The sequence below is a fragment of the Lipophrys pholis genome, assembly GCF_963383615.2.
Source record: "Lipophrys pholis genome assembly, chromosome: 8".
Lineage (NCBI taxonomy): Eukaryota > Metazoa > Chordata > Actinopteri > Blenniiformes > Blenniidae > Lipophrys > Lipophrys pholis.
The window spans coordinates 16,299,314-16,326,692 of NC_137630.1; the positions used below are offsets into that span (position 1 = coordinate 16,299,314).

The 27,379-nt window shown below is 40.3% G+C and overlaps 2 protein-coding genes across 5 annotated transcripts; one reads left to right on the plus strand and one right to left on the minus strand.

The window, feature by feature from the left end:
* Positions 1-1,543: 1,543 nt before the first annotated feature.
* On the minus strand, positions 1,544-3,835 carry fam43b (family with sequence similarity 43 member B). Its single transcript, XM_080468747.1, has one exon. The coding sequence runs from the start codon at positions 3,595-3,597 to the stop codon at positions 2,617-2,619; it is 981 nt and encodes a 326-aa protein (XP_080324873.1). The 5' UTR covers positions 3,598-3,835; the 3' UTR covers positions 1,544-2,616.
* Positions 3,836-21,788: 17,953 nt separating this feature from the next.
* Positions 21,789-27,379, plus strand: mul1 (mitochondrial E3 ubiquitin protein ligase 1). 4 transcript variants are annotated; one of them, XM_080470130.1, is made up of 5 exons: positions 21,789-21,887; positions 22,813-22,955; positions 23,042-23,129; positions 23,271-23,391; positions 25,021-27,379. In XM_080470130.1, exons 2-5 carry the CDS (start codon positions 22,836-22,838, stop codon positions 25,751-25,753), a joined length of 1,062 nt encoding a protein of 353 aa, XP_080326256.1. In that variant the 5' UTR covers positions 21,789-21,887; positions 22,813-22,835; the 3' UTR covers positions 25,754-27,379. The 4 variants fall into 4 exon arrangements, with proteins under 4 accessions (XP_080326256.1, XP_080326257.1, XP_080326254.1 ...); XM_080470131.1 differs by having other exon boundaries at positions 25,027-26,956; XM_080470128.1 differs by having other exon boundaries at positions 21,793-21,887; positions 22,835-22,955; positions 25,021-26,981.

Below are 27,379 nucleotides of genomic sequence, written 5' to 3' on the forward strand. Positions count from 1 at the left end.
TGTGTGCCACAAGAAGCAGCTTTTTGGATCTCCAAAGACACCCCGCTGTAAAATGACACAGCTCGGTTTATATGTGGTACTTGACGGACCAGTGCCTGCCGTGTTTGATTACATTTTGTGCGTGTGTGTGCGTGTGTGTGTTGTGTTTTCTTCAGAGCATCTCCTGTGGCGGACGATGTGACAAAACATAACAAGCTCTGGATCTGGGCTTGAGCCCTTGTTACTCGGCAAGATGAGAGTGATAAAGCCCGGCGTGCACCTTGCTGCTGCCATCTGCTCCCTCTCCTCTTTTCTGTTTCCCTGACAAGAATTATGTTTACATAAAAACAGAGAGGCTCCACTGCTAACTGCACCATCATAACATGAGAGCGGCACCACGGCACACGCAATCCAATTCCACCATGAATGTCAGTAAGCACGCAGCGTGTCTTTATCGCCTTGTGTTTGTGTACGAAGCTGTTTGTTTATGCAGTAGCGGATCCTCTGAAAGTGACAGCAGATTAAAATGCAGGAAAACACATTAAAGCACATTCGGATTCTACACTTATCCCTGCTATGAATTGATTTGTGGCAAGGACGCAGGAACCTTTCATTACCAATCCTCTCACATTAGATCCTTTTCTACTTCAGGGGGTGTAGTTTTTTTCCAAGAAAATATCAATGTAGATTTAGTATTTTGTTCCATCTGAAATTATACTTTAAAAACAATATTTATAAGCGATTCAAACCAGCTTCATAACATTCTTGTTTTGGCTTTTTTCTTCTGTCTCACACACGAAGGAAGCAGAACCTGGTCCCCGTTCAAAAGAAACTCAAACAAGCTTTTGATGTTGTGTTATGCGAGAGACAATTAAAGTGAATTTATGAACAGTTTTATCATCAATAATTTCACAGCATTAATATATTCACTACAATGCAAGTGTTATGTTATGATAATATAATGTGCAGCATGAAATATTAAACGATGTTCGAACGACACTGTGACGCTAACATGCTTCGGTTATAAATGTTTCATTGTGACTCCAGTAAAAAGGCTTAAAGACTCATGTCATGGCTAAAATGGCTGATGTGAGCAGTAAAATGGTTGATGGGTGACTCGACTTCCCGGTCCCTTCGTTTTGGATCACTCGGGGCTGTCAGAGCCTGACAGCCGTCCTGCAGAGGCAGGTGCTTTATGTTCATTTCCCGAACTGTTCAATCCGCTGATTAATTGCTGCCTTCAGTGGGAAGCAATGGGAAGCCAGAGTGCGGCCTGCAGGCATTTATCAAACTACATTAACATCTAATGGAAGTGAGATGCAGTTTTAAACTTGATATTGTGTCCCGTTTCTTTCTTTGTATGTCATTTAATGGCAGGAGAAAGTAGATCATTGCCGGTGTAAATATGTGTCCCCCGGAGTGCAGGTTAGAGGCATTTTCACATCACAAACATGCAAATGCACACCAGTGGAATGGAGAGTTATTGCATTCATTTGAATAATCAGCTCGATAACATCTCGAATAAACCCTTCCTTTGAGGCTGAAGAAGACAACCCAAGTGAGACTAATTTTTATTCATCATCTTCGGAAAATAAATTGTTTCATCTCGTCGTAATCACAATGCGAAAAGACAGTAGCACAGACAGTACCAACAGGAAATCAGCGAAAAAGTCATATTCAAAACAGTTTGTGTGAAATCGAGAGGGTCCGTCTGCATTTTTGCAAGGGCTCATGGAAAAAAATCTGCATTAGCAAAAACTTGACTAGAAAGGGCACAGCAATCGCAAACTCTTGTTTTGTATCGTTGGCAAAAGCAGTAGATTTCTATTTATATAAAAAGTGCATTACATTAATGAACTGTTGTGTATTCATCCCTGGCAACATATTTATCACAGTGTTCTTTTAAAAAGCTGAACGATCAAAGATGTCACTTGGAGAAAAGACAAAAGCTCAGCACGGAAAGGTTGCTGCTGACTTGTCATGCATAAATGATAAGGATGGAAACAAATGGCAGCGATAAACATGTCGACTCGATGGCTTGCCTCCTAAGTTATAGCCTCACTCGTTAGTCGGCCGTGATCAATAGTAAAACCATAATAAACTTCTGCTAATTATGAGCATCCAGAAAGGTCAGTCTGTGAGGATTGTCGTGTTAGAAAAATTACACAAATTTACAAAGAACCTCCCTGAAAAAATATTACAAGTCCACCCCCCCCCCGAAAAACGTCCCTGCTGGCAAACACGGCTTAAATTGCACTCACAAAAAAAAAGAGACAGATCACTACTAAGTATATCCTGTTTGGTGCCGGCATCAAAATGTGACCGCGGTTTGGCGGTCCAGTCTGTAACCATTGTTGTCATTGTGCTGTCGTCAGTCTGTGCATTACCAGCCCTTCTTTTGTAAACACGTGGATCTCCCAAACTGCTACAGTCAAACCAGCATCTGAGCCACAGTAGAGATTTCTCCTGCAGAGCAGAACACAGCGTCTGCCTTTTTCTTCTACCTCTTGGTAGCCGGAGAAGTTCCTGGTAAACACTTCACATTAGGTGGACGGGGCAGGAGGGAGCCTGAGTGGGGTACCAGTGAAGGGTCAGAGAGAGGAATGTTTACTATTGTGTTGCATTCGTTTTAAATTGTCACACCAGAGAGGTTATAAAAGTAAATGTGTTGTTGTTGCTGTCACTGACAAAGTTGATTTGGCACTGTTCCAGTTGGGCAATATCCCCGATGTCCAGCTCCGATAACAACTGAGTTGGGTCTGTGTTTGTTATCAAAACCTTTTGTTTCTCTTTTACCTCCTCGTTCTTGTGTTTGTTATTGCACTTCTCCTCCTCCTCCTCCTCCTCCTCTTCCTCTGTGATCGAGCAGAGGCGGGTGGCACTCCCGGGGTTGTCAGCAGGCGGTCTGTAGTGGCACTGCCCGTTCAGCAGCCTCCTGAGTGGCATAAGGGGCACCGCCTCCTCACCCAGCAGCTGCTGCTGGCAGTGCCGGAAATCACTCTGACGCTTGAGCCTCTTGAACTCGCTGAACGCGGAGGTGGCATTCTGGTAGAGGCTGTTGGCGATCGCCTGGGCCTTTTCTGACTTGCTGACCAGGACAGCGTGACACCGGAGCACCACCGCCATGTTCTTGACCTGGTGCCTGTAGATCCAAGCAAGGATTTTGGGGCGGCTCGGGTCAGCAGTGCAGTAGGTGATTCTGTTCAGAGAGTAGAGATGAATGGGCTTCTTTTTTCCGGATTTGTCCGCACTCATCCTGATGCCCTGCGATCCCACTGTTAACCTCATCTTGACACTCTGGTCCCCGTAGTTGCTCCTCGCCCAGATCTTGGCCACCGCCTCCTGGGTGCAGCCGTCTCCCTTTGCTGTGATGGTGACCACGCTTCCCAGGTAGCGCACGTTGTAAACAGGCTCCTCTTTGTTCAGTTCCACCTTTTGTCGTTTGGTGTGAAAGATGTTGCCCACCCATTCAAACGGGCAGTCGGGCAGCAAGTCTGGACAAGAGCGCAGTAAAGAGGACAGGATGGAGTGGTAGGTCAGCCCTGTCCCCAGGCTCTTTGGCTTACTCTTGGCCTCATCCTCCACCAGAACAAACTTATTCCTTCTCCAGGGCAGCATTGTGCGGAAGGAGTTGGAGCGAATGAGCCCCTCTTGACGCTGCGTCTCCTCCTGTCAGCTTTGGCAAAAAGCAAGTGAATGCCGATGTGTGCAAGTGAGAGAAAGTGAGACGAGAGGCAGAGAGAAGCTGCTTCGCCAAGCACAGAAAGCAGACTGAGCGCTGCGAGCCCAAGCCAAGCTGTTCCCTCGCTCGCTCCTCCTTCCTCTCCTCCTCCTCCTCCTCTGCTGTCTGCATCATGCAGCGCTGATCAGTGCAGGAGCCCCAGCCCAGCATTCAGGCACCTTCCACCCCCACCCTGCTTTATTGTTTTGCTTCCAAATGGCTCCCTCCCAAAGTAATATTTATCCATCACTCTTTGTACCAAGGTAACACTGTGTTCACGTCCCCTGTAAACCTGGGGACAACAGCACATTGCCAAGTCATTTTCTCAGCGAGGGGGTCTTGGGTGACTACTTTTATTGTTTAATGTAATTTTATTAAGTGGTGTCATGACTTTTTTTTCTATTGTTAGTGTGATTTTAGTGATTAAGTGATTAGTTTCTTTTTGTTATAAGAATACCCATGCAATTTCTTTGTAATCCCTGCAACAGTTGAGCAATGATGATAAAATTGCCTATGACTTTTGCTATTGTTATGTTATTATAGTGTTTTCTGGACTAGTATTCATTAACTGTCAAAAAAAATAAATAAATAACATTAACAAAACCAAAACATATAAGTCTTATTGTGATGTCATGCCCAGAAGTAAATGCACCACTCATAAACTATCTATGAATCTGTTCTTCCTACTCTGGCTGTTGCGCTTTTAGCCCACAAACAGCCTTCTTTGTTTTCTTCATCACTGTAACAGTATCTCAGGTTTTGTCCAGTCCCTCAAATAAAACTCTGAACTCCCTTTCTGATGCTCTGTTTGTGTTATGTGCTGCATATTTTATATTTATTAGTCTAAACTCTGCTGTGGAGCCTTGACTTTTTGGCAACATTTTGCCTTCTCTGTCAGTCAGGTATAGTGATGATGGGGATTGTTCATTGGTACTGGTTCAGGTTCTGTTGTAATACATTCACACTTAGTGGTCCAAGATGTTATGTATTGGTATATATTGATACATTTAAACCTAATAAAAGTGTGACTTATAGTCTGGAAAAGACTATGATAAAATAAATTTGGATTGCCTTACAATATGGATTGTTTGATTTATGACACCCACAGTGATGAATCTTTTGAGTGATATTAGTCTCTCTTTTGGATAATGAATGATCGAATGAATGAATTAATTAATGAATGAACCATGTACGTATCATTAAAAAAACAAATAATATTGTTTGTTTTTGGTTTGTTTCAGACTGTGTTATCAACAGTGGACCTGAAGATGTATAGAGGTAGATGGAGGGACACAAGACAAACAGACCACAGAGATCCAAAAACATGAAATAACTAAAGGTAGGGACAAAAAGATTAGACTGCAATGTGAGCTGTGCTTACATGAACTGTAAATAAACACATAAATTGCTGATCAGATGAAAGCATAATATCAATACATAAACAAATCACTGCTTTTATCATGACATAACACTTCCACCTCACAAACAAACACTGTGCTCTTCTTGTCCTGATAGCATATGAATAGGGAAAATGTTTCTCTTGTTTTTCAGCTTCTAAAGAAACACCACAAGTTTGATGAGTTTTGAAGACAAATCTATATTGTTGAGCTTCCCGTCATAAACAGTCAAGATCACAGTGCAAGGCATTATTGGCTGACTTAATCAAATGTTATTTTGGAGCAAATAAACCTGCACAATAACCCTGTCACTCTGTTCAGTGTTCATGTAAATGGGACAGTCATCTATGTCAATCAGAAAGAATCAAGACAGTTTGCCAAAAAAAAAAAGTGACCATGAAAGGCCACGTTTATACGTATATTTCTCTGCATTTGGGCTGCGCATTTACACATAAACGCAGCTATGACTCACCACAAACGATGATTCCTGAAAACAGTGGAGATCTAGAGAAACTCTGTCTCCGGTTGCATCTAAAGGATGGTAGGCAGATATTTACGTTACGATTTGTGATGTTGTGTTTTTTTTATAGGATTCTGATTGGCTATCATGGCTTCATGCTTCTTGGTACACTGCCCCCTACAGGTTTGGCATGTTTATAGTAGTTCTGAACCAGGTGGATGTGTCAATGAAGATTTTTTTTGTAAACGTAGAGGGGGAAGTATCCATTTTTGTAAAAATCCGCGTACATGTCAACATGGCCTCACACATACAGGGGAGGTGGAAACAACGAGACAAAGCTGACCACAATGAAAGGTAGTCAGGTTGAGACACATCGAGGGTGGAGCCAGAAGCCACTTGATGGCAGACATCAAACGCACAACAAACGAACCAAAACCTGAGGCTGGAGAGCAAAACAACAAGGAAAGACAACATGAAACCAAACATACTGTGAACATGAAACAAAACAACACCCAGAAGCAGCAAAGCTGAAAAAAAAACAAAAAAAAAAAAGCTCAGTAAAACTGCCCTGAAATGACTGATTTGTATTTGGTGCTATATAAATAAAGTTGAATTATGATGTGACAATGCTAAACACTATCACACCATGCCTTCCACATGCCAATAATTTAGGACCAAAAGACAAAGAAAAATAGCAATTTCAAGGTTTGATGTTTTCTGCTCATGTTCAAACTATCTGAGCATTGATTTATTAGTGATCTGACAACTTCCCTACATAGACTGGCATCAGTTAATAACTGCATGATTGATTTAAAAAGCTTCAATAAATCCCCAAGTTTTAGATTTTTTGTTTAGTTTTTTTGTGCTTTGACTACATTTTGACCACAAGGCCAAATTTAGGAACCAAATGCTTGCAGATTCCCCAATGAGCCTTTAGACCACGTTTACACAAACCCACGTTTTTACTAAAACAAATATTTCCACCTCCACCAAAAAAACCCTCTAGTTTACACTGACCCACATATGGTTCAAAGCTGCTATGAGCATGCCAAACCTGTAGAGGGCAGTGTAACGGGACACATGAAGCTATGATAGCCAATCAGTCCTGGAAAAAACACGACGTCATGAGTTATTTCCTGTTCTTTCAGCGAAACAGGTTGTTTGTTTGGCGCGATAAACAAGCAGAGCTCCTCCTAAATGTGGCGTTAGAATATAAAACAAATAAAGCACAGGAACAAGCTCTGCTTTCACTGTATCCATTTTCATCACAGCGTTCAAATTGTAAACACGGGTCACACACACTTGACGCTGATGAGTCTTCCATCACATATTGTGATGTAAATCTCTGTCTACCCCTCTTTAGACGCAAACGAAGACACAGAGTTTTTCTAAATCTAATCTGTGGCCGGAGTTTTCAGAAATCATCTTTTGTGGCGACTCATATTTGCGTCTATGTGTAAATACAAGGAACAAACGCAGAGAAATTTCACAGTTATTGTAAATACACGGGTACGTGCGGCTCCAGTTACACTGAACACTTTGTTTAGTGTTAAATACAATTAACATACAGCTCAAAGCCAAGCTGTGCCAGAGTTCAGCCTGAAGGGTGTCACTGTAAATACATAGATATACATAGATATTAAGTCACTCCATTTACCTCCTTTCTTGCACTTTTTCACATTTGAATCAGTGCATTTATAGCCCTTGCTGATATCAGCACCAAGTAAATACTTGTGCAGCAGTCCTTGGGCATATTTCTAAAATTGAGCTGACCTACATACTGTATACATTATATAGTTGGCAAAAAAATAAATAAAATATGAATGATGTTAACGATAAGTATGTCCTAATAATGTGCAGCACTTATGAAGCTAAGTTACTTCGAGGCTGCTGTTTCATCACAGCAAATGTGAAGACGTGGTTAATACTTATGTTGCTATAGCGACGATCCAACGATCAAGACATTAGTGACTAGGTTTGACAGTGAAATTTCAATTTAAGCTTGGGCCGCAGGTGTGTGTAATTATGCAAGGATGTATATTAGAGTGAAAATCTTGCAACTTGGCAGGTGTATTCAAATGAGTTCCCCGTTATGTTGACAAAAAAGATAACAGTTTGTCTGAAATGTGTCTGCCTCTGCAAAATACTTCTATAAACATTATTTGCGAGTTGCATCTGGATGAACATCTGTCTCACATTAGCAACGCGCATCCAAGCATCAATTTACTGTTTGCTGGCTGCCGCAGTGAATCAAAATAAGTGTCGTCTGTGTCTGCCACCGAACGGCGCCGGGCGGCACAAGCTGAACTGAACTGTGTGTAAATGGTGGGATGAAGTTCTCTGCTGAGAGAATAGTTACTGTGGCAACAGCGGGAAATAAATGTCTCTTTCTCTTTCTGTGTCATCCGCTGTGAATTAGAGAAACCCATGAATAGACAAATAAATTGAAGCGCTCCAGAGCCGCTATCGCTCACACAGATAGCTGTTATTACTGTAAGTCAGAGACCAAAACTGAGCTCAGAGAAACTTTGAGATTCAAAGTATTCGAAGGGCTCTGGATGTTTGCTAAAAAGGAGGAAATTTGTAAATTATGCAGTGTCAGAGAGGGCCTGCAGCCGATCTGTCTTGAAATGTTTGAGCTGGGAAAATAATGAAGAGACACTTGATCTTGGTGTGGCTATTATAGGTTTTATGAGAGACTGGAGCCACAATTGGATCCAGTCTGAGCTGGTATCTTCTTGAGTCACCAATGACTGTAATTGAGGGGCATTATACAAACAGCTGTGGTCTAATAAATCACTCCTTTTGATGTGCAATAGCTCATCACTGACCACGGAAGATAAACACAGTACGTGATATGATAAATTGAAAAAGAAAAATCCATTATGGGGTGGCCTTTACAGAAAAAGGATGCCTGCGTTCAGTATTGACTTATCTGTCGTCTCAGTTATCATCCTATATGAGAGGGCTGCTCGCCGAAAATGGGATGTTATGTGTCGAGTAGTCCCTTTATCCCCTGACTGATGTTGACTACAGTGTGAAACTGAGTAATGATATTGAGACATAAATGCTGTGCTTGAAGCCAATAAGGGATTTCCTTTCGAAAATTGGTCATTCTAATCAAAGCATGCTATGTTTAAATAAATCAGCATTTAAAAGCTACACCAAGTGCATTGGGGATCATGGACGAATCTCGTGTACCAGCAAAGGAGACATTTAGAGAAGTGAACTGACAATCAATAATTTAAATAAATCTTGTGAACAAACGATACCATAAGGAATAAATAACACACGTAATAAGAGATGGGTGACTTTTGAATGAATTATTACTGCCTGTCTCAATGTAAGCAGGGATTAATTGCCTTGACAAGTAGGATGATACTTAGTTTACACAGGAACAATATTGTTCTGTTTTTGTTTCCGAAAAAAAATTCATGTGCAGACTAAAATGTTTCGAAAACGATCATTGAATACACGTACATTTGAGACACATTGAAAACACTGTAGTTTACATTATTGGTGTGATTTTTGAAATGCAGCCTGTTTCTATTTGCATGGAGATGTAATATGTTTCACTTTGTAATTTATTTATTTTTTAATAAAGTGGTGCTTTCAGAGACTTGCAATGCCCGTGTCATGGAAACAAACTGGTAAAATGCAACAAAACATTTTCACTTGACAATTTGAGATTTCTTTATCTATAAGACCCATGATAAGAAATGTTCTACAACATAGAGCAGACTGGAGAAACCTATTTGGAGGGATCAAGCTTTTGAATGATCATGAAAGTTGGTGCATATTTGCATTTGCCTTCACTATAATATTTTGATGAATCTGGAAATGGATCCAGATCTTAAAAAAAAAAAAAAAAAAAAAAAAAGACCTCAGGCAAATCAAAACATGCAGATCCAACAATCACTGAAAAGGAGCACATGACAGAAAATACCCTCACGGTTAAAATGTAGAACTGAACATCTTATTTCTTAATTTGTCCTTCTTTCCTTTTACTGTGACTTTTCCCTGGCTCCCTTCTAAAAGCACACCCGTTATCGACTCACACAAACATCCCAGGGTGCAGGAAGTTATCAAAGCCAACCAATTACTGTCATCTAAGTGACATCCCTCTCTCGCCTCCCAAATCCTTCTTCTTTATGCTCAGTCTCTTCTCGTTGCTCTTGAGGACATCATTCCATCCAGGACAACATATGCTTTGTATCGCTGTCCACCAAAAGGCCCCCGTAATTGAATTGGGCTCTCTCTTCATCACGCTACACTTACCCAGTGCAGTGTAATCAATGAAAGGGGGGGGGGTCTGGCCGAGGAGAGGCCCGGCTCTTAGATGGCTGATTTATGGCTGTGCGTGAATACAGCCCGAGTAAAAAAATTTTTTTAAAAAAGAGCGAGCAAGCGAAGGAGTGATGACAGAACGGGCTACTGGGCTCTTTTACACAGTGGATAACACGCCTACACATGATCACAATAAGACTCACAAAAATGACAAGGGAGCAATGCAGGACTCTTTATAGAGCTGCAGACCATCCTCCATTTACAAGAAAATAAGAATACAAGTCTTGTGGGATGAAAATCAATAGCATGCTATATACTACAGATTCTATAGGCCGGGCTGAATACATAATGCTGCCCAAGTGAATCATAGTTTAATGAACTGGGAGAGTGCAGGGCATTATATAAAGGAGGTTCATTCCCTCCCTTAATCAGGAGAGCAGCACAGTCACAGGAGACCTCCAGGTCAACTCCCCCTCATTTTCTCCAGGATTACTGTACTATTGGGATACAATAGCTGCTGCAGCCAGTGATTTACTTGCATATACGGTACAAAAACAAATAAGAGCTAATTAGCTGAGAGAATAACAGATGAGGACTAATTGGTGCAGGTTATTTTTGAATTTGCATACGTTTTGAAAGAGGGAACAGCGCAACATTTTGTGAGTTATTGTTTGGTTGTCTCCCCAGTAGTTTAATAAAAAGATTAATTATCACTTATTACTGTCTGGTAAAGAATAAGCAAGCAGAAATCTTTTCTAGTGGAAATATTAGCATGGTCCGACTAAACAGGCACCGCAAAGTGGTGCAGTGTTAAGCACTGCAGCCTCGCAGAAACAATAGCCCCGGTTTGAGTTCAAGCTTTGGGGCCTTTCTCTTTGGAATTTCCATGTTTAATTGTGTAATTTCTTTTCTGGATCCTGTGATTGTTTGCCTGTCTAGAGTGTAGACTGCCTTCTCCCAGAGTTGTGTTTGACCCCAGCTCCCTGTGATCTGAAGTGTCATATAAGATGGCTCGAAGATGAGCAATTACCCTGAAATATTAAGATTTTTAAAAATTTCAAAATCCAGTGTTCAAAACAACTTTTTGTTTACGGTTATGAGCATAATCCTCCTAATAACAGGTTTGCATAGCCTGAAATAACATCAATAGAATGTTGGTTCTTTATTAATTAGATTTTTAACTGGATGAGATGCATCTTTTAGCTTTAATGTGATTTTCTTGTGACCGGTGGAACTCACTTTAGTCCTGTGCTGATGTGAAATTCACTGGTGGTTGCTATGAAAAGCAGGAAGTGACCCAAGCACAGACTCACAGAGGTCCATAAAAACCAGAGTTTATTTTTAGAAGATGTCCAGGGAACACAAAAGAACACAGGGAACAAGAGGCGCGACATGTTGACAAGACGACAGAGAGAGAGGGGTTTGAATACACAGGGAAAGGGTGGACACAGGTGGAACTCATAACGAAGGGAGCACACAGAGGGAGAAGATCATTGGTTAATTCGAAACGTGAGGTGAGACACACCGGGGCAGACACAGAGACCTGATCGGAAGGACTTTGCACAGACTCAAGGTCAGATGGCTATGGCTATCTCTATGTCCAGAATGGCCAGCGGCTGGATTAATACAGCAGTCAGCCTGCTGATGCTTCTGCAACCAATCATACCAAACTAAAATTTTAGAATGTAAGATTTCCTTTTAATTCAGTGATGTGGAGGATGATTATTATTATATTTGCCATTTATTGTTAATATTTAAAGGAAATCTTTGAAAAAGATTCATTGATGTAGTGGAGGAGGAGAGGGAGATGGTTTGGGGAAGAGGAGATGGTGGGATGTGGCAGATGAACTGATGAACCCTGAATAGAGTAGCTGAAAAACAAAGAAGGTGTTATGACAAAGAAGTCATAGTTATTTATCGGTGTGGTAAAAATGTGATAACCAATGTTAAAAAGGGATTTAAACTAAACCCAAGGTAATTTGTCTTTTAGTGTACATGGGACTGAAAGAAGAACTTGTCTGCCATTTATTCATTTGTTCATTTACTTATTCTTATTTAATAAATTTATTTGTTTGCTTTAGTTTTTTTGTTTTTTTTCTTATTTCATTTAGTCGCAATAATGCACTTTATTTATTTTTTGGACACAACTTGAACTAAAATATTTTGTTCCCAAAAAAAGGGGGGGATATCAATAAGAATAAAATGTGCATTATTAGGCAAACACCTTTGTTTTTTTCATGTCAATATTTTGTAGCGGTTGAACATGGTGATTTCCTGTATTAGAGACATTGGTAGGTTGATTTTATCACCTTCAGAGAGGAGAAAGTTTATTGTTTATTGGTGATTTTAGTCCCAATGATAATCTTAGTTCCACCCTAACACTCCTGATAACGTCTACACTGCTTCATCTAACTTAGCATTGACTGGTGGAGGAACTGATTCCGAATGACTACGAACAAAGTCAGAGTTCACCCTGGACGTCATACAAGTCCATCACGATGCAAACACAGGCAGTAACAATCACTTGAATTCACTACAGGATTGTTTACTGTCAGCCGTTAACCTCAAACGTGTTTTTTACACCAAAGCATGCAGTCTCTTCACAGAAAGCCCCAGAAGAGTAAAACACTCTTCATAACTAGAACGTGCACTCGGTGGAGTGCAGACCTTCGCCAACGCCACATATCGATGCTGACGAGCCTGTCAGATTGTAACATCACTGTGTGAAACACTGAGCTGGTGCACGCAGGTAAACCACTACCCAAGTCAATGCGCTCACAGCGGTGTTTATGGATACTTGCCGAACCTAGATATTAGCCGCAAGCTCTGGAGCATCTCCATGGCAACAGAGTTTGATCTCCTCCACAAGGTGATCGACTTTCTTTCTTTGGGTTTTTTTTAGCGTGGGAATGGTATAGACGAGCTGGAACCAGCAGATGGTGGTAGTGCCACTTCACGGACGCCAACTCCTGTTGAACCCAAGTGAAGAAGAAGAAGAAGAAGAAGAAGAAGAAGGGAAACAGTCATCAGGGATGAAAAAGTTGCGGATAAGAGAGAGGGAAACAGTCATCAGGGACAAGTGCGGTGGGAAACAATATAAATAGATAGAAGAAGCGGTAATACAACTTTATGGACACAAACTGCCGTTAAACCCAAAAGAAGAAGAAGAGGAAGGTGCTTCTCCCATGCACTCAGCATGGGACATTTTTTCGCAGTTTTTTTGGGATTCATTTGGAAACGATGACAATTCATCCCTGAATATTTCAGCCAAAAACATAACCTTATCGGCCCATTGTCTTGCTCACACTGTCATAATTGCATATTACTGCTAAGTTCACTTTTGATCATTGTTGGTTGTTTGTTTGAAGTTGCTGGTAAACACTTTTGAAGGACAAAAGAATAAGAAGCACCACAATCCCCCCCCAAAAAATCACAAATAAAAATACATTCATTATACATGCAGGGCTCTTGGTGGGCTCAAAGCAATCCTTTGGGCACAGAGTGTGTTCTGATTTCTGTGTCTCAAGACTTTTCCAAATAATATGCTTTTCAGAGTGTGAATAAGGAGATTGTATGCCAGGTCAGGGCTGAAAGCTGTGAGATAAGGTAAGAGAGGCAAGTGACAAAGAAATGTTTCAATCATCCAAAATGGGTTTTACATACAACTCTGCATTTGAAGAGTTTTGATGGCGCCCTTGATACAGAGCGCCTGATTGTGGTATCTCATTTATTTAGTTGAAGATGTCACGTGTCAAGGTAGAAAAATAGAACAGTCAAGAGTGCTGCAACTTTGCCTTTCTGTCCACGCTCATCCAAACAAAGGCCGGCTGGAAGATGTCACATACATACTGTATATTTAAAAGAAATGTTTCTAAATGTGCACATATTCTTCCGTTTTTCCCGAGAAAAATGTGAGTATCAGATAGAAGACATTGTCTCAACACATCCTGTTTACATTTTTAAAAATTCATGACTCAGAAGTTCACAGTGTGTATCACGTCACATCAGCCTGCTTCAGGCAAAGGAGCATCAGATGCGGACGTACGACAGTGTGGGGGAAGCATTATATTTATTTTATAAAAGAAAACACAATAAATGTCAAAGAGTCAATGGCAAAACTTGCATATTTTCCCCAAAAGGTAATATAAGTTTAAAATATAAAATATAAATGCTTAGCGTTTTGACATCGCATGAGCTCTTCATTAAGTTTGTTCTACTCTCTCATCTCACAAAATAAGAAATTTCTTATACTTAAGACTAATCTTTCCCTGAAGGTGTTTTCTAATTAAAAGATTAGTTTTAGCTGTAAAACAATTCTCAATGTCATGTACATTCTGGTAGTTGTGACTGTTAAAATATTGACTTAATATGACGTCATACATGATACATGTTGCTCTTTTTTGAAGGATGGTTAATGAGTACAGTGAAGTCTGGAAGTTGTTTCCACAAATCTCCACAAATGTAAATAGGGTAAAACCAGGTATTTTTGTTTGTTTGTGTTTTATATGACACTTCAAGCTGATTTTATGATCTAAATGTTACAATGATGTGTTACTTCAGAATGCATTTTCCCCATCAATAGTCAACATGTTTTCAGACAAATTTGGTCAAATTTGCTTTTCATTTCAAAAGCAGTTTCTAAATCAAAGAAATAGATGCTCTTTCTTCGTGTTTCTGAATGTGTACTCAAGCAGCTCGACAAGAAAGGTGATGGTCTGGACCTCGCACATGCAGGGGACACAGTTACAGGCCCTTCTGAACAGAAAGCCCCCAACTGTCAGCATCACAAGCTCAAATATGATGTCCTTCTCGCCTCTTGTTCTCCTCCCACCAAGCTGCCGCCTCCATCTGCCGTCGTTATTTCTGTCTATCTGAGATCCACGTGAATGTGTTGAACAAAAGTCGTCATGTGACACACACGAGGAAGAGTGAAGAACCAGATGTTCAGTTTTGTTGTTTTGGATCTGCAGAGGAGAAGATGTCCACAGTACAAGGTGACTAATATGAACACAAACCCCGAGGACATTTTTGTTCTTTCGTTGGGGTTGGAAACATGGTTGCACCTTTCCCCGATAGAAAAAAGCCACAAATTCTTGAAGGCTGATTCCCCTGTCAGATTGATTATGTCAGAGCGATTCAGCCTGAGGAGCTTCCTGTGGCGGCTTTTCCTGTGATTGACCTTATACGTTTTTATAAGAGCAGCTTGGAAAAAGAAGTACTGAAGATATGCATTACCAGTGAATATAGAAGCAATCACTGCGTGTCTTGATTATTTTGCAATGCGCCTGTCAATATAAGTTGTAAACCACCAACTTACCGACTATTGAATGAAACATTGAGTGTAACACCGGAACATTTGATGAAAGAAAACTCAACCTCATGGGAATAGATCTATAGAAATAGACCATTAAACTGCTTCTTGCCATATAGCTTCAGCATTCCGATCATGATGCAGCTCCAGATCAATTATATCACAGTCGCCACAGTGGACACACGAGTTGCCAAAGACTGATTTGTTTTTACAGTGGTGTTGGAAATGAACCGTAAAAACTCCTGGGTACTCTGAGGATAGCCGGCTGTCACCAGTCTGCAGCAGCTCTAATTCTGTCATGCAGGAAATCGATAAGCAGAAATGGACAAAGCAGCTGGAGTCCGTGCGCCTTGAGATGTGTATTTAATGTGTGTCTGGCCTGAATAAGATGACCCTGATTGTTAATCGCTTTACCAATTATTGACCTAAATACACGTTGAAATCTTGCAGCTGTATATTAAATAGCGTCATCCTTTTCAGAGAGGATGAAAGCGTTGCAAATCAAACCAAGTAAAGCCCAGCTCTCAAGACGTTATGCTTTGCATGTTTTACACCTGATTGAAACGAATGGGTCACGTTCCGCAGGCCTTGTTAACAACGTATTCCCTCCAATCACATCAGTATAAAGCATGAGTGACAGAAAAGAAAGGTAATTGTGTTACCAAGGCTTCTAACCTTGTTACAGTACAGGTCCAGGTCAAGTTCAGCTGCGATTGATTCCTGAGCTCCCGGAGTAGTCGGAACTAACGCAGCCCCGGAGATAAGAGGGGGAATTATTGAATATGCATTGCTGGTTTCTTATCTCATGTCAGGCAGACTGTCCCCTTGTCCTCTTGACCTTGAGCTCTGTTGGCTCTGTTTTTTTCTTGCCGTGTTGTGTCCCTGCTGGTACAAATAAAATAACCTAACCTAAATAAGTGAAACCCCGGTTCACTTCATTTTATAATAGAATTAGACACTCTTTTTACTGCAAGACTGCAATAAAAAGCTGCTTCCAAGATTACATGTTTTTAATATGTTTTCTTTTTCATTTATTTTGTCCTGTTTATTATTTGTGTTTTGATCACTTAACTGTCTGAGCAAAATGTTAAAAAAAAATCTTTGACAGTGTATGCAGAATGAGTTATGCGTGTATGTTTGTTTGGCTGCTGCATTATATAGTGTCAAGTATTTAGAAACACGGAACTATCTTTCCAAATAATTAAAATTCAAATCTCATCTCGTCTTGTTTCAGCTGTCTTGTGTTTTCAGCCTTGTGAGCATCTGTTGGTTTCTACTTTCCCTGAACTTTGTCTCCACAAGATGCACTCAAAGGTGCACTAAATGTTGCAAAATTTATAAGGTCTGACATAATACAGTTCTTTCATGTTCACTTAGGGGTTTTTTTGGACAAGTTTTGAACACATTTTTGCTTTTTCCAACTTTTTTGTGTGCGACCCCATTCCTGTTTGAGCTGCTTTCAAAGATGATCATAAACCACTTTCATGCTGTGCTGCTTTGTGCATTATGGGCGTCTGAATTTCATACTTTGTATGATAAGTTAAAAAGCCCAGGTTAATCCTTCCAAAGGCACATAAATTATTCAGACAGGTTTTGTATCTTGGGTTGTTGTTTTTTTTTTTTACTGTTGTACTTTTTATAGGCAGTAGCAATGAACATCGTTATATGTCAAATGTTAATCTCCTGCAAAAAAAAAAAAAAAGAGTAAATCCAAACAAAGGGGTTAAAGTCACAAATTAACAATGAAATAACAGTTAAGTAGGCTATATTTCAACTTTATTCTTCCAACATTGACTTTTACACACAAATATACATATATTTGTGTGTATATACATATATATATTTTGTTTTATTTTTCTAATTCATATTTGGCCATAATAAGCAATACATTTAAATCTGACATAAAAAAAAACCTGTATAACCTAAGTTCTGATAAAGAAAAAGAAAAAGAAAGAAAACACTGGCATTCCATTATCTTGCGGCAAAGGTATACTATTTCCACACACATTTTGTTTGTTATTCAGTATTTTGTTTAGAGTAAGACATGTTGCAAGCTGAATAAAAAATAGACAGGGACAAGATACCTGTTTAATACTGAATTCAATTTATGTTGTTGTTGTCGTCTCTCTAGCTGATGTAGTAAGAATAACCCCAGTTCAGGTCTGGTTGAGGAACGTTGTGTAGAGTTTGGAGTGCGTGCGTGCGTGCGTGCGTGCGTGCGTGCCTCTGGTCAGATCCAGAGCCCTGAAACCTTGAATTGTATTGTGTGATATGGGTGGGGAACAAAAAGTTATATACTCTGTATTAGTAGTCTTTCTTCTATACAGTTTATATAATGATTTATAACAGCACAGTTCTAAAGAGTAAACTAAAAGCACGATAAGCCATATCAGTGTTCTGAACTTTTACAAGCAACCATTATAACACCCAAGCTGGGGTGCATTTAATGTTATTCTATAGCTATTTGACTATAGGAGTATCAACTTAATAAGATTCATGCTTTGTAGTTTTTGATGGTTATTCTTTTAAGTTTTATCTTCATATAAGTATTCACTTCCCTCTAAGTGTAAAACGTTTCAGTCGGTGGAGAACACAGTCAAAATGACGCTAACAACATGCTACATTTTGTGCTTCGGTTTCTTTAGTGTGTTCAGAAACATGTTTTCATTTCAACTGAAATAATAAGCTTTTATATCTGTTTCTGAATGAATGCACCTACAGATATTTTATCCCTAGCCTTTTCAGTAAAAATGGATTATCCAACAGTGAACTTGGCATCATATCAACACAACACTGATGGGGTATGTTGTAAATTCACAAAATGCCTCCAGATTTGAAAAAGGATTCGGCTCCTCTCATCAGCTGCAAAAATACCTTTGAAAAGTTGTTTCAAGCTGCAGTATTATAACTTTAGAAGTGTTGTGCACCTGCACAATATTGCTGAAATTGTTGGGTTTTTTTTTTTCACCCATCCCACAGCTCTGCTCACCGTCCTGGCAGCACTATTATTTAGTGAAAATGGCCCCTGGGTGTTTGTTCCACTGTTCACGTTCAGGTAATTCACTCACAGCCTTGAGCAGTACGAGTACTATAATGGATTGCAATGCAGCTTTTTGACAACGTGAGGTCTGACTCAATAACGTATCAGAAATGATTAGATGATTCGATCTAAACTCCATATAACTCAGGCGTGTGGATCTCTTTTGAGTGCATTCAAAGTTTCAAAATAATGTCTGCATCTCAGGATCAGTGATGGACTAAACTACCTCATTTACATTTCTGCAAAAATGTTGTCTTTAGCTGATCAGACTGGATCATCGAGTGTCAGGAGTGCATGAATTTTTCATGAGAACACCTTCTTTGTACAGGACTGTGTTTGCTGGGTGAGAAACTAACAACTGTGATGAGATGCGTGGTACGCATGATGCAATGGGACCGGCCAAAAAGGCAACATGCGCAAAGGCAAATTCACTTATTCAGTTGAAATGTGTTTTTTTGGGTTTCTTTTTTTAAGGGGCAATTCATCAAAAGCAAACTGAGCCCATTGCTATAAATTCACTGACTTATACTGCGCATTACCAATTTCCATCTGGGAATTTGTTTTTGTCGGTGTGCATGAGTGCAGTGATTTATAGGTGGACCCAAAGGTAAAGGCAAAAATTTTATTTGTATGCGGCCTTGGCTGATAATCACCCTGGGAGGGTCAGCTCGGGGTGAAAGAGCTCTTCATGCCCTCCTGGTGGTCCACAGGCACTCCCACATAATCTGTAGAACTGAAATCAATCATCAATTTCACCTTCATTTGCACTGACTTTATGTCCTCTGCAGTGGGACAAGAGCAACTGGATTCTGCTGCATTAAAAATTCAATCAGAGCAAAAAATATGAAGAGGAAATTAAATGATTGCAGTGATAAGTTTCACAAATTAATGCACCCTTTGGATCCTATCCTGTCACCTTTGGCAGGATTAGGCATGTGTACCTCTCCTAACTATAACTCTTTGTTTGTTATATATATAAAAAAATGAATAAAAAAAACTCAAAATACTCTCGAAAGCCAAGAAATAAAGCTGAGATCCAATCTCAGACAAAAGTCACCGGGGTGCCACACGTGTATCATGAGCTTTACTGTGTACTGAAGAAACACAGTCTTATTGAAGATTTGCCAGATAGCAAAAGTTACATTAAACTTGGGAAAAGTGCCAATAACACTCACACATTGACAGGGTTAGCAGGGTTTAGACATTCAATTAGTCACAATTACAAGTTACCTGTTGAAAAATGTAATGTCATGTAATGTTGTGAAATTGTGAATAAAAATATATATTCCAAATTGAAGTATGCATGAATTACACCCTCAAAAATCCTCTTTACTATTGTTGAAGATCATACAGATATAAAATCTAAATAAATCCAGTAGTAAACCAGTTAATTACTTGATTTAATTTTTTTTTTTTAAAAAGGATTTCTTAGTCTTAATTAGTACATAATTGCACTTTCCCCTGGCATCTGTTGCAGAGCAGAGAGGTGGACATGCTGACTTGCACAGATGCAACTAATGACTTTATTCACAGTAAATGACAGAACCAGGTACAGCATGCTCTGCAAGATGCCCTCATGTAAATAACAAACAGCTAATTCGATAAGAAGATCATCATCTGGTAAACAAAGCTAAAACTTTATTCTGCTGTGCATATTCTATTGTTTTTTGGGAGTGGGGGGTTAATTCATACTCATCACAGATGAGTCATCGGCCAAAATATTAGAAACAAATCATGCTTTATTCATTACCATTCATTTTTGATATGAGCAAGGAACAATAAATATATTTGTGGATCATTTCTTCTGTACACTACTTGGGAGCTACTTACAAGCTTGTCCGTTGCGTTGTGTCAAATTTACTATTTGCTGAAAATCTTTTTTTGTTCTTAGAATATGTTTGTGTCAGATGTCTACGAAACAGAAATGTATGATTTTAATATTCAACCAAAACATTAGAAAATTTACCATTGATGCACTTTAAAATGATTTAAAGAAGTCAATTGGATGGAGCGGTTTGCACATCAGCAGCACCCTTGTTTTATCGTGTTTTCAGAAATGCAATGGCCTCCTGTGGACGTTCAAGGCTTTGCATTCGGGTAAACCACATTGTTAAGGTGCATCAGTGGCCCTTTCAAGTAGAGTTCCTTTTTTGAGGTTTATTGAAGGACAACGCATCACTGAAGGTGGAACAAATGTGGAAATAAATCAAAATGGAGAGAGCTTCCCCAACACTGGGACCCTAAAAATGAGGTAAATAAAAGAAGAAGAAAAAATACTTGGAAAATGAAACCTGTGAAAATGGCATTTTGCTGGATGAGGACAGGGACTTGTGGAGTAGCAGGCTGGTTAATGGATGAGAACAGAAGCCTGAAAAAATTGCGGTTAGGGGTCACAATATTCATGGCAGATCGGTCGCTGGACCATATGATCACTGGGACATATAGCTTGCACTATGGAAGAGATGGAGTACTACTTCTTGTCAATAAAGCACTGAAAGGTCTTGGGTCTAAATGCATGTAGGAATTGGTTCGCTCAGTGTTTCAGAGTCAGAAACAAAGATGTAGTTTTTAATTCCTATGCTTCTCACCTGTTGAAGGAACCTATTCTCAACACCTTTTTTAATGTTTTTACTTAAATTATTCTCCTTGTTTATGCATTTCTAATTTGCCTTGTTTTCTTTATAAAGCCATGTAGATTTGCTGGTGTGCTATAAAAATACATTTTCTTTGCATTAACTTACAAAAAAAAGTAGATTGCCGGGGTTAAACTCTAACTTTGCTGATGTTGTTCCCAAAAACACATGAATAAACACTGCTGTAAAAAACAAAAAACAAACAAACATTGAAGTACAAAGTGCCATTCTCTAAAACTAATTGATGGATTGGTAAGTTTTTAACCACTTGGTCAGTCAGTGGTGATCAACTGTTCAGGATGTTCAGGAGTTCCTTCACATTGTCACCTCTTGAATTTTCACAGTGAATATTAAAATCACCCATTATAACAACAGAGTCATAATCAATACATATAATAGACAGTAGTTTGCTGATGTCATGAAAGAAGTTTGTATTTTGGTGGTTTGTAGCTGGTTACTAATACTGCCCATCAGGCAAAGATCACTTGAAGTGCAATAAATTAATTAAAAGTGGCTTGCTGAACTGAGATCTAAGATTTTGTCATCAAAACATTTGTGCCTCTCTTAATATCTTCCTTTAATGCACGTGTCTCTGTTAAACAATAAAGCAATATCACACTAAACACTATTAACAATCAAAGGTAACAATCTGGCATTTGTTGTGTGAAATTAATAAACTCTTAACAAAACTACACATAAAATAAAGTTTGAATGTTGATTCAAACTGCAGTTTGTGATTTTAAAAGGAGTTAAATACTGTAGATTAAATGGTCTAAATTGAACTCAAATATGTTTGAAATCACATGCATCACAAAAACATTCATAAATCTTCAAGTTCCCAAAAAGTATTAATGATTGCAGTAACCTGGGTACTTGTATTTCGTTACTTGCAGCCCTGTGGCGTTACTGGGTCAGAACGGCGCCTCTCAGACGAGTGTGTGGATTAACAGTGACATCTACAGGACGCGGCGGGAATTGCAGGTCGGTGTTGTCAATGTTTACCTGTGAAGCGCTGCTGTTGTTTAAGGGCCGCTGGCAGGAAGACGAGGGCGAATACAGGTGAGTCGGTGGCGTACACGACCCTACAAACGTCGGTGTGCATAACTCCACACCTGAAATCTGTTTCTTGCCAGCGGTTTGATCGTGAGGTTTGTTTTGAGCCCGAAGAGTCAGCTAGCACCCTGCTAACATGGCTAAGCTAACTGGAGCTGTCAGTTGTTGGTTAATTAAACCTGCTAAGACTCTACGACGTGATTTAGAGGCTTCAGACAACAACAAGATAGTATTTTACGTGGATTAAATGAATTTACGAGGTAATAGTTTAACGGACTTTTGGCTAATGTGTGAACTGAAGCCAATTTCCTGGTCGAATGTGGATCGAAACAAAGTTGTTAGTGTGTTATCAAGTGAAGGTCAATCTAACAATAACGTGAGCTTATTGCTCGATGTTTCCTTGTATGATTGCAACAATTTCATTAATATTAGTCAAGCTGTTGGCTTGAATTGGTATCTGATAAAACGTGCAAGTTGTGTTGTAGTTATCAATGAATATAGTCAGTAGTAACTCATCAGACGTGACTGGTACAGATGATAGTAATTTACTCATCCACCATTTATGATAAAAAAAGGTTTTAGTGTTTCCTTGAGATCATCACAGTTGGTAAATCTCTACTTTCTTCCTGAAATTGTGATGGTATTGTTGGACAGCATCAAACAGAGGTGTGTCTAATAGTGAGTCCGTCCCGCTGACGCACACAGGAGGAATTATAAACACTCCTCAATATAAAACAGCACCACTCCAACTGCTTCACAACCTACTGCTGCAGCCACCATCTGAAAACACAGTCAGGAACATTCTGACTGCAAATAAACCTAGAAAACGTGTCTGTTTTGGTAAAGCACACACAGAGTGCTTGGATTGGATTGTTTGTAGCTTTTGTGGAAGGAAATAGATTATTCTCGTTGGTGTTCTTTCTCATGACAGCTCTGAATGCTGCTGATCGCAGGATGGACTCCAGTGGGAAACCTTCGACGGCGCAGATGGTGGTTTTGGCCACCAGCTCAGCTCTGACTGCCATTTTCTACTCCATGTACAAGAGCAGATCCACAACAGTGACCAGATTAAAGGTGGGCCTTGTTACTGCACAGTCCGATTTGTGCTTGTGAAGACTTTGAGATTGTTTCTCATTAAATTCCATTTGTCGTGCCCACAGGAAGCAAAGAAAGTCTCACTTGACCAGGATTTGAAAATCCTGCTGTCTGAAACTCCTGGAAGATGTGTCCCTTACGCCGTCATAGAAGGTTTGCCTCACATTTTACCATGTTCGGCTCAGCTCTATAAGCTAAGCTTGAGCTTCTTCTTGCAATTATTTTGATCCTGATTTTCCATGCATTAACAGCCGTAGCTTTCCATGGTGTTTTAGTGTGTTTTGTTGTTTGCAGGCGTGGTGAGATCCGTGAAGGAGACACTGAACAGCCAGTTTGTTGATAACTGCAAAGGTGTGATTGAGAGACTGACGCTGAAAGAGGAGAAGATGGTGTGGAATCGCACCACTCATCTTTGGTAAGATTTTGAATAATTGTTTCCTCACTGTAAACACACAGGAGGTTAAAATTACATTTCCATGCAGTTCTGTCAGTTCATTTCTGTTTATTTTGCCGCAGTAAAGTCTTCTGTTGAGGTTTTTTTTTACTGAATCCACACAGTTTTGTTTTCACATATTAGTCTCAATATTGTCAGGAAAAACTGACATCTGTGTGGAAAGACGACATGATTCCTGGCACCCGTTCAAATCTTTCACAAAGCATCAGCGCCGTGTCCTTGGCACAGCAAATGGTAATTCTGACAAAGATAGCAGCTGCAGCGAACAAGAGCATCCGACTCTGAAAAATCAGAGAGAAGCTACTTTTGTTCCTCTAATTTATTCTTAAAACAAATTAAAAGCTACTCTCCACACAGACGCAGGTCTTTTAACCAAGTATTTTTCACATCTAATTACCTTTTTGTTTTCTTTGATGTTCACACATATTGCTCAGAAAATTTGCACACAAAACGGGACCACAGGCGGCCCCCCAAACCACCAAGCACATCGTAAGCATTTCAAAGAAAACAGACGCTGTGGGAACCTCTGTAAAAAAAATAACTCTCATTAAGGAACAAAGGTCTCCAGACCAAACCTGGTGCTCTGTGAAGAAGTCACTGCCCTCCTCGTAAAATCGGCTTTTTGAAAAGCTGTGTTCAATTTCATTGAAGGGAGGCCGGTAGGATCAATAAGACATCAAAATTAAACCTGTCCGATAATATTAAATAGACAAATAGATCCCAACAAGTCATTTCCTGATCTCAAAAACTTCAAGACATTAGAATCAAAAGTCTTCCCGTTTGAAAAGGATTAAAAGACCTTAAATGTGTTACGTTTTTGGAACTCCAGCAAACCACAGTGAGAGCCATTATGCACAGATGAAGAAGACAGGGCGGTAACATGACTGACAAGGCAAGAGCGAGAAAGTAACAGAAGAAAATCAACATTCAGACAAAAGGCAATTTAAAGGGTTTTACAAGAACTTGTACATGCAGTGAAATTAAACAGGGGAATGTTTCTGCACATTAAACACAAAAGTTAAAGACATTTGTTAAAGTCGGTATAGAAATAATTTGAAGGGAGAATAAAGTTAAAACAAACAAACAGATGCTCCTAATGCATTACTATTTTATTTACTTCAGAGGCAGTAAACAGTGCAGATGTCGACAACAATAGAATCTAGGGGGAAATCATCTAGGTTATTTGAATTATATTCTTATTATTATTTCTTGATTTTATTTTTAATAGTTATTTGTATCATTTGTTTCTGTTTGTATTAACCAGTTTAAAATGATTCCTTTTTATTGTTTTTTTTAATTTATTAAAACTATATTATGAGTTTTTCAGGTCTCCATAACTGCAGTATTGAATAACAAATGAAACCTAATATTTTATAGGGTTAGTAGCCGTCATTTTTATATTTCCTTGTGAAAGAAGCGCGAGGATAGAATTTTGTCGTCCACAGATTGATTGAAATTGTCCACCTCTGGAGAAGTATTCTATAAAGCGTTAATCAAATGAAATGTTTAGACTGTGACTATTGAGGATTGACCAAAGTATAAATGGAGATGATCCTGGGTTGCAGCTCTGACGTCGGTTTGTCCACACAGGAACAGCACGGAGAAAGTCATCCACCAACGCACGAACACAGTCCCGTTTGCCCTCGGGTCTCATGATGAAGATATTTCCACCTCAGTCCGTGTGGTCCGGCCGTTAGACGCTGCCGAGTTGGACCTGGAGACCACCTACGAGAACTTCCACCCCACCGCCCAGTCCTTGTCCAACGTCATTGGCCACTTCATCAGCGGGGAGCGACCCAAAGGCATCCAGGAGACGGAGGAGATGCTGCGCGTGGGCGACAGCGTCACGGGAGTGGGCGAGCTGGTCCTGGACAACAACCTGATCAAGCTGCAGCCGCCCAAACAGCAGGGCTTCTGCTATTTCCTCACCCGGCTGGACTACGAGTCTCTGCTCAGGAAGCAGGGGAGCAGCGTCCAGCTGTGGAGGATTCTCACCGTCCTGTTCGGCGCGGCCGCCTGCACCACGCTGCTCTACATCCTGTGGAGGCGCTACGCGCACTACAGGAGGAGGAAGAAGGAGAGGAGCGTGCTGGAGGAGTTCAAGGAGCAGCAGAAGAAGCGCATGCGCGAACTCAACCTGGACGAGAGCAGCGCGTCTCCCACCAGCTGCACCGTGTGCCTGAGCCGCGAGCGCTCCTGCGTTTTCCTGGAGTGCGGCCACGTGTGTGCCTGCTACCCGTGCTACGAGGCGCTGCCGCAGCCAAAGAAGTGCCCCATCTGCAGGGCGGCTATCGACCGGGCGGTGCCGCTTTACAACAGCTAGTGTGAGGATATTCAGAAAAAAACCCCTCAGTTTTATAGTTCCTGCACTTGTTTTTGCTTTTACGCCCGCTGATTGATGGCAGGCGAGACACAGTCACCTTTACTATCAAATTATTTCACGTGGAATTCATCTGGATTGAAAGTCTTGTCGTCATCCAGAGACAGAAAAAAAAAAGATTGCTTTGTACTCGGGCACAAAGTTGCACCTAATGGTTGTCGGCGTGTGAGATGATGACGTGCCGGATGTTGTGTCGCTGGTGATCTCTTTGGTTGTGTTTCAGTACCTTGTGTTCGTTTGTGAGCGACCTTATACAAAAATCCACTTGTCTCATGGAAAGAGAAGAGGAGTATCCAGGAGACACTTTGAGTCTGCAGTCTCTGTGGCAGTTAGAGACTTAAAAATGAGCAGAAGCAATAAAAACGTCAATAAACCCTCCTTTCAGGCCCTCCTGTATCCTCCTTCAGCACGACGCTCTCGGTGTTGACACAGTGAGTGAGAAGCACTCTGACTGTTTCTGAGCATCATAAGAGTTTTTTGTTGTTTTTTAATCCTTAAGATGTTTTGGGGGGAAAACATTGTGTTCGTTTCATTCAAAAATGTTTCCAAATTGTTCAGTTAGTCTGTTTTATGGTTTGAATTTGGTCTCGTTCACTGCTTCTTCTTTCTTTTTTTCTTTTCTTTTATACCCGAGTTTAGTTTTGCACTACAGAAGAGTGAGGCGGCGAGTGGCTGACCCTTTCCTGTTTGTTCTTGATTTCCCTCCGGATGTCGGCTAATTAAGAAGCTCACTCCAGGTGCTCGGGCTTTAGGACGATAATAAGCCTCTGTACATGGAGCAAGTGGCAACTTGAGGACTCTCCACGCGGGTGGGGGGGGGGGGGGGGGGGGGGGGTCACAGACCTCGGGAACATTACCTCCTCTGGTTGTCGGGCTCGGAACTTTAATAATGTAATTGTTTGCACCTGAAACCTCATTATAGAAAAGTGCAATGTAGACCGCGTGATGTGAAAGTGCTGTAATGCTTTGCTCTTTCACTCGACATTGATTAGATTTGGAGACTATAAGTACTTTCAGGACTGAGATTATTTTATCAAGGTCTACGAGGCCATGTGGCCCCCTCAAGTCCGTCACTCTGTCCCCGTCCCCAGGTTGGACTTGTTCAGGCTCACCTGAGACACATTGGGTTCAATAAAGTTTGTTCTGACAGTGCTTCAATGCAGAAGACTTTAACTTACCACCTCTTTGGTGTTCCATATCTCGCTGTAAAATCATTCCAAGTTAAATAATGCAACCGTTTTAACGGCAAAGTAAAGTTATTGCTCATACCCCGACGTTGTCACATGACCACTGCTACGTCTCAGAGCCAACATTTAACAGGTGATTGGATTGTGCTTGAGTTTGGACAAGGATGCCCAGGTTTCTGTTCAAACAGACAATTTGATATCAGATAAGAAGGTCCTATAGAGGTTATTGCCGTCACCTCAATACTAAACAAATGACCCTAGCCGATATGTTTTACATCAACAGAATAAAGAACATAATTTCTGGATATTTAAATATGCCAACTCAGGTTTTGGAAGAATGTATTTACTTAATGTAAGCCTTTTCACATTGTACTCCTGGCAG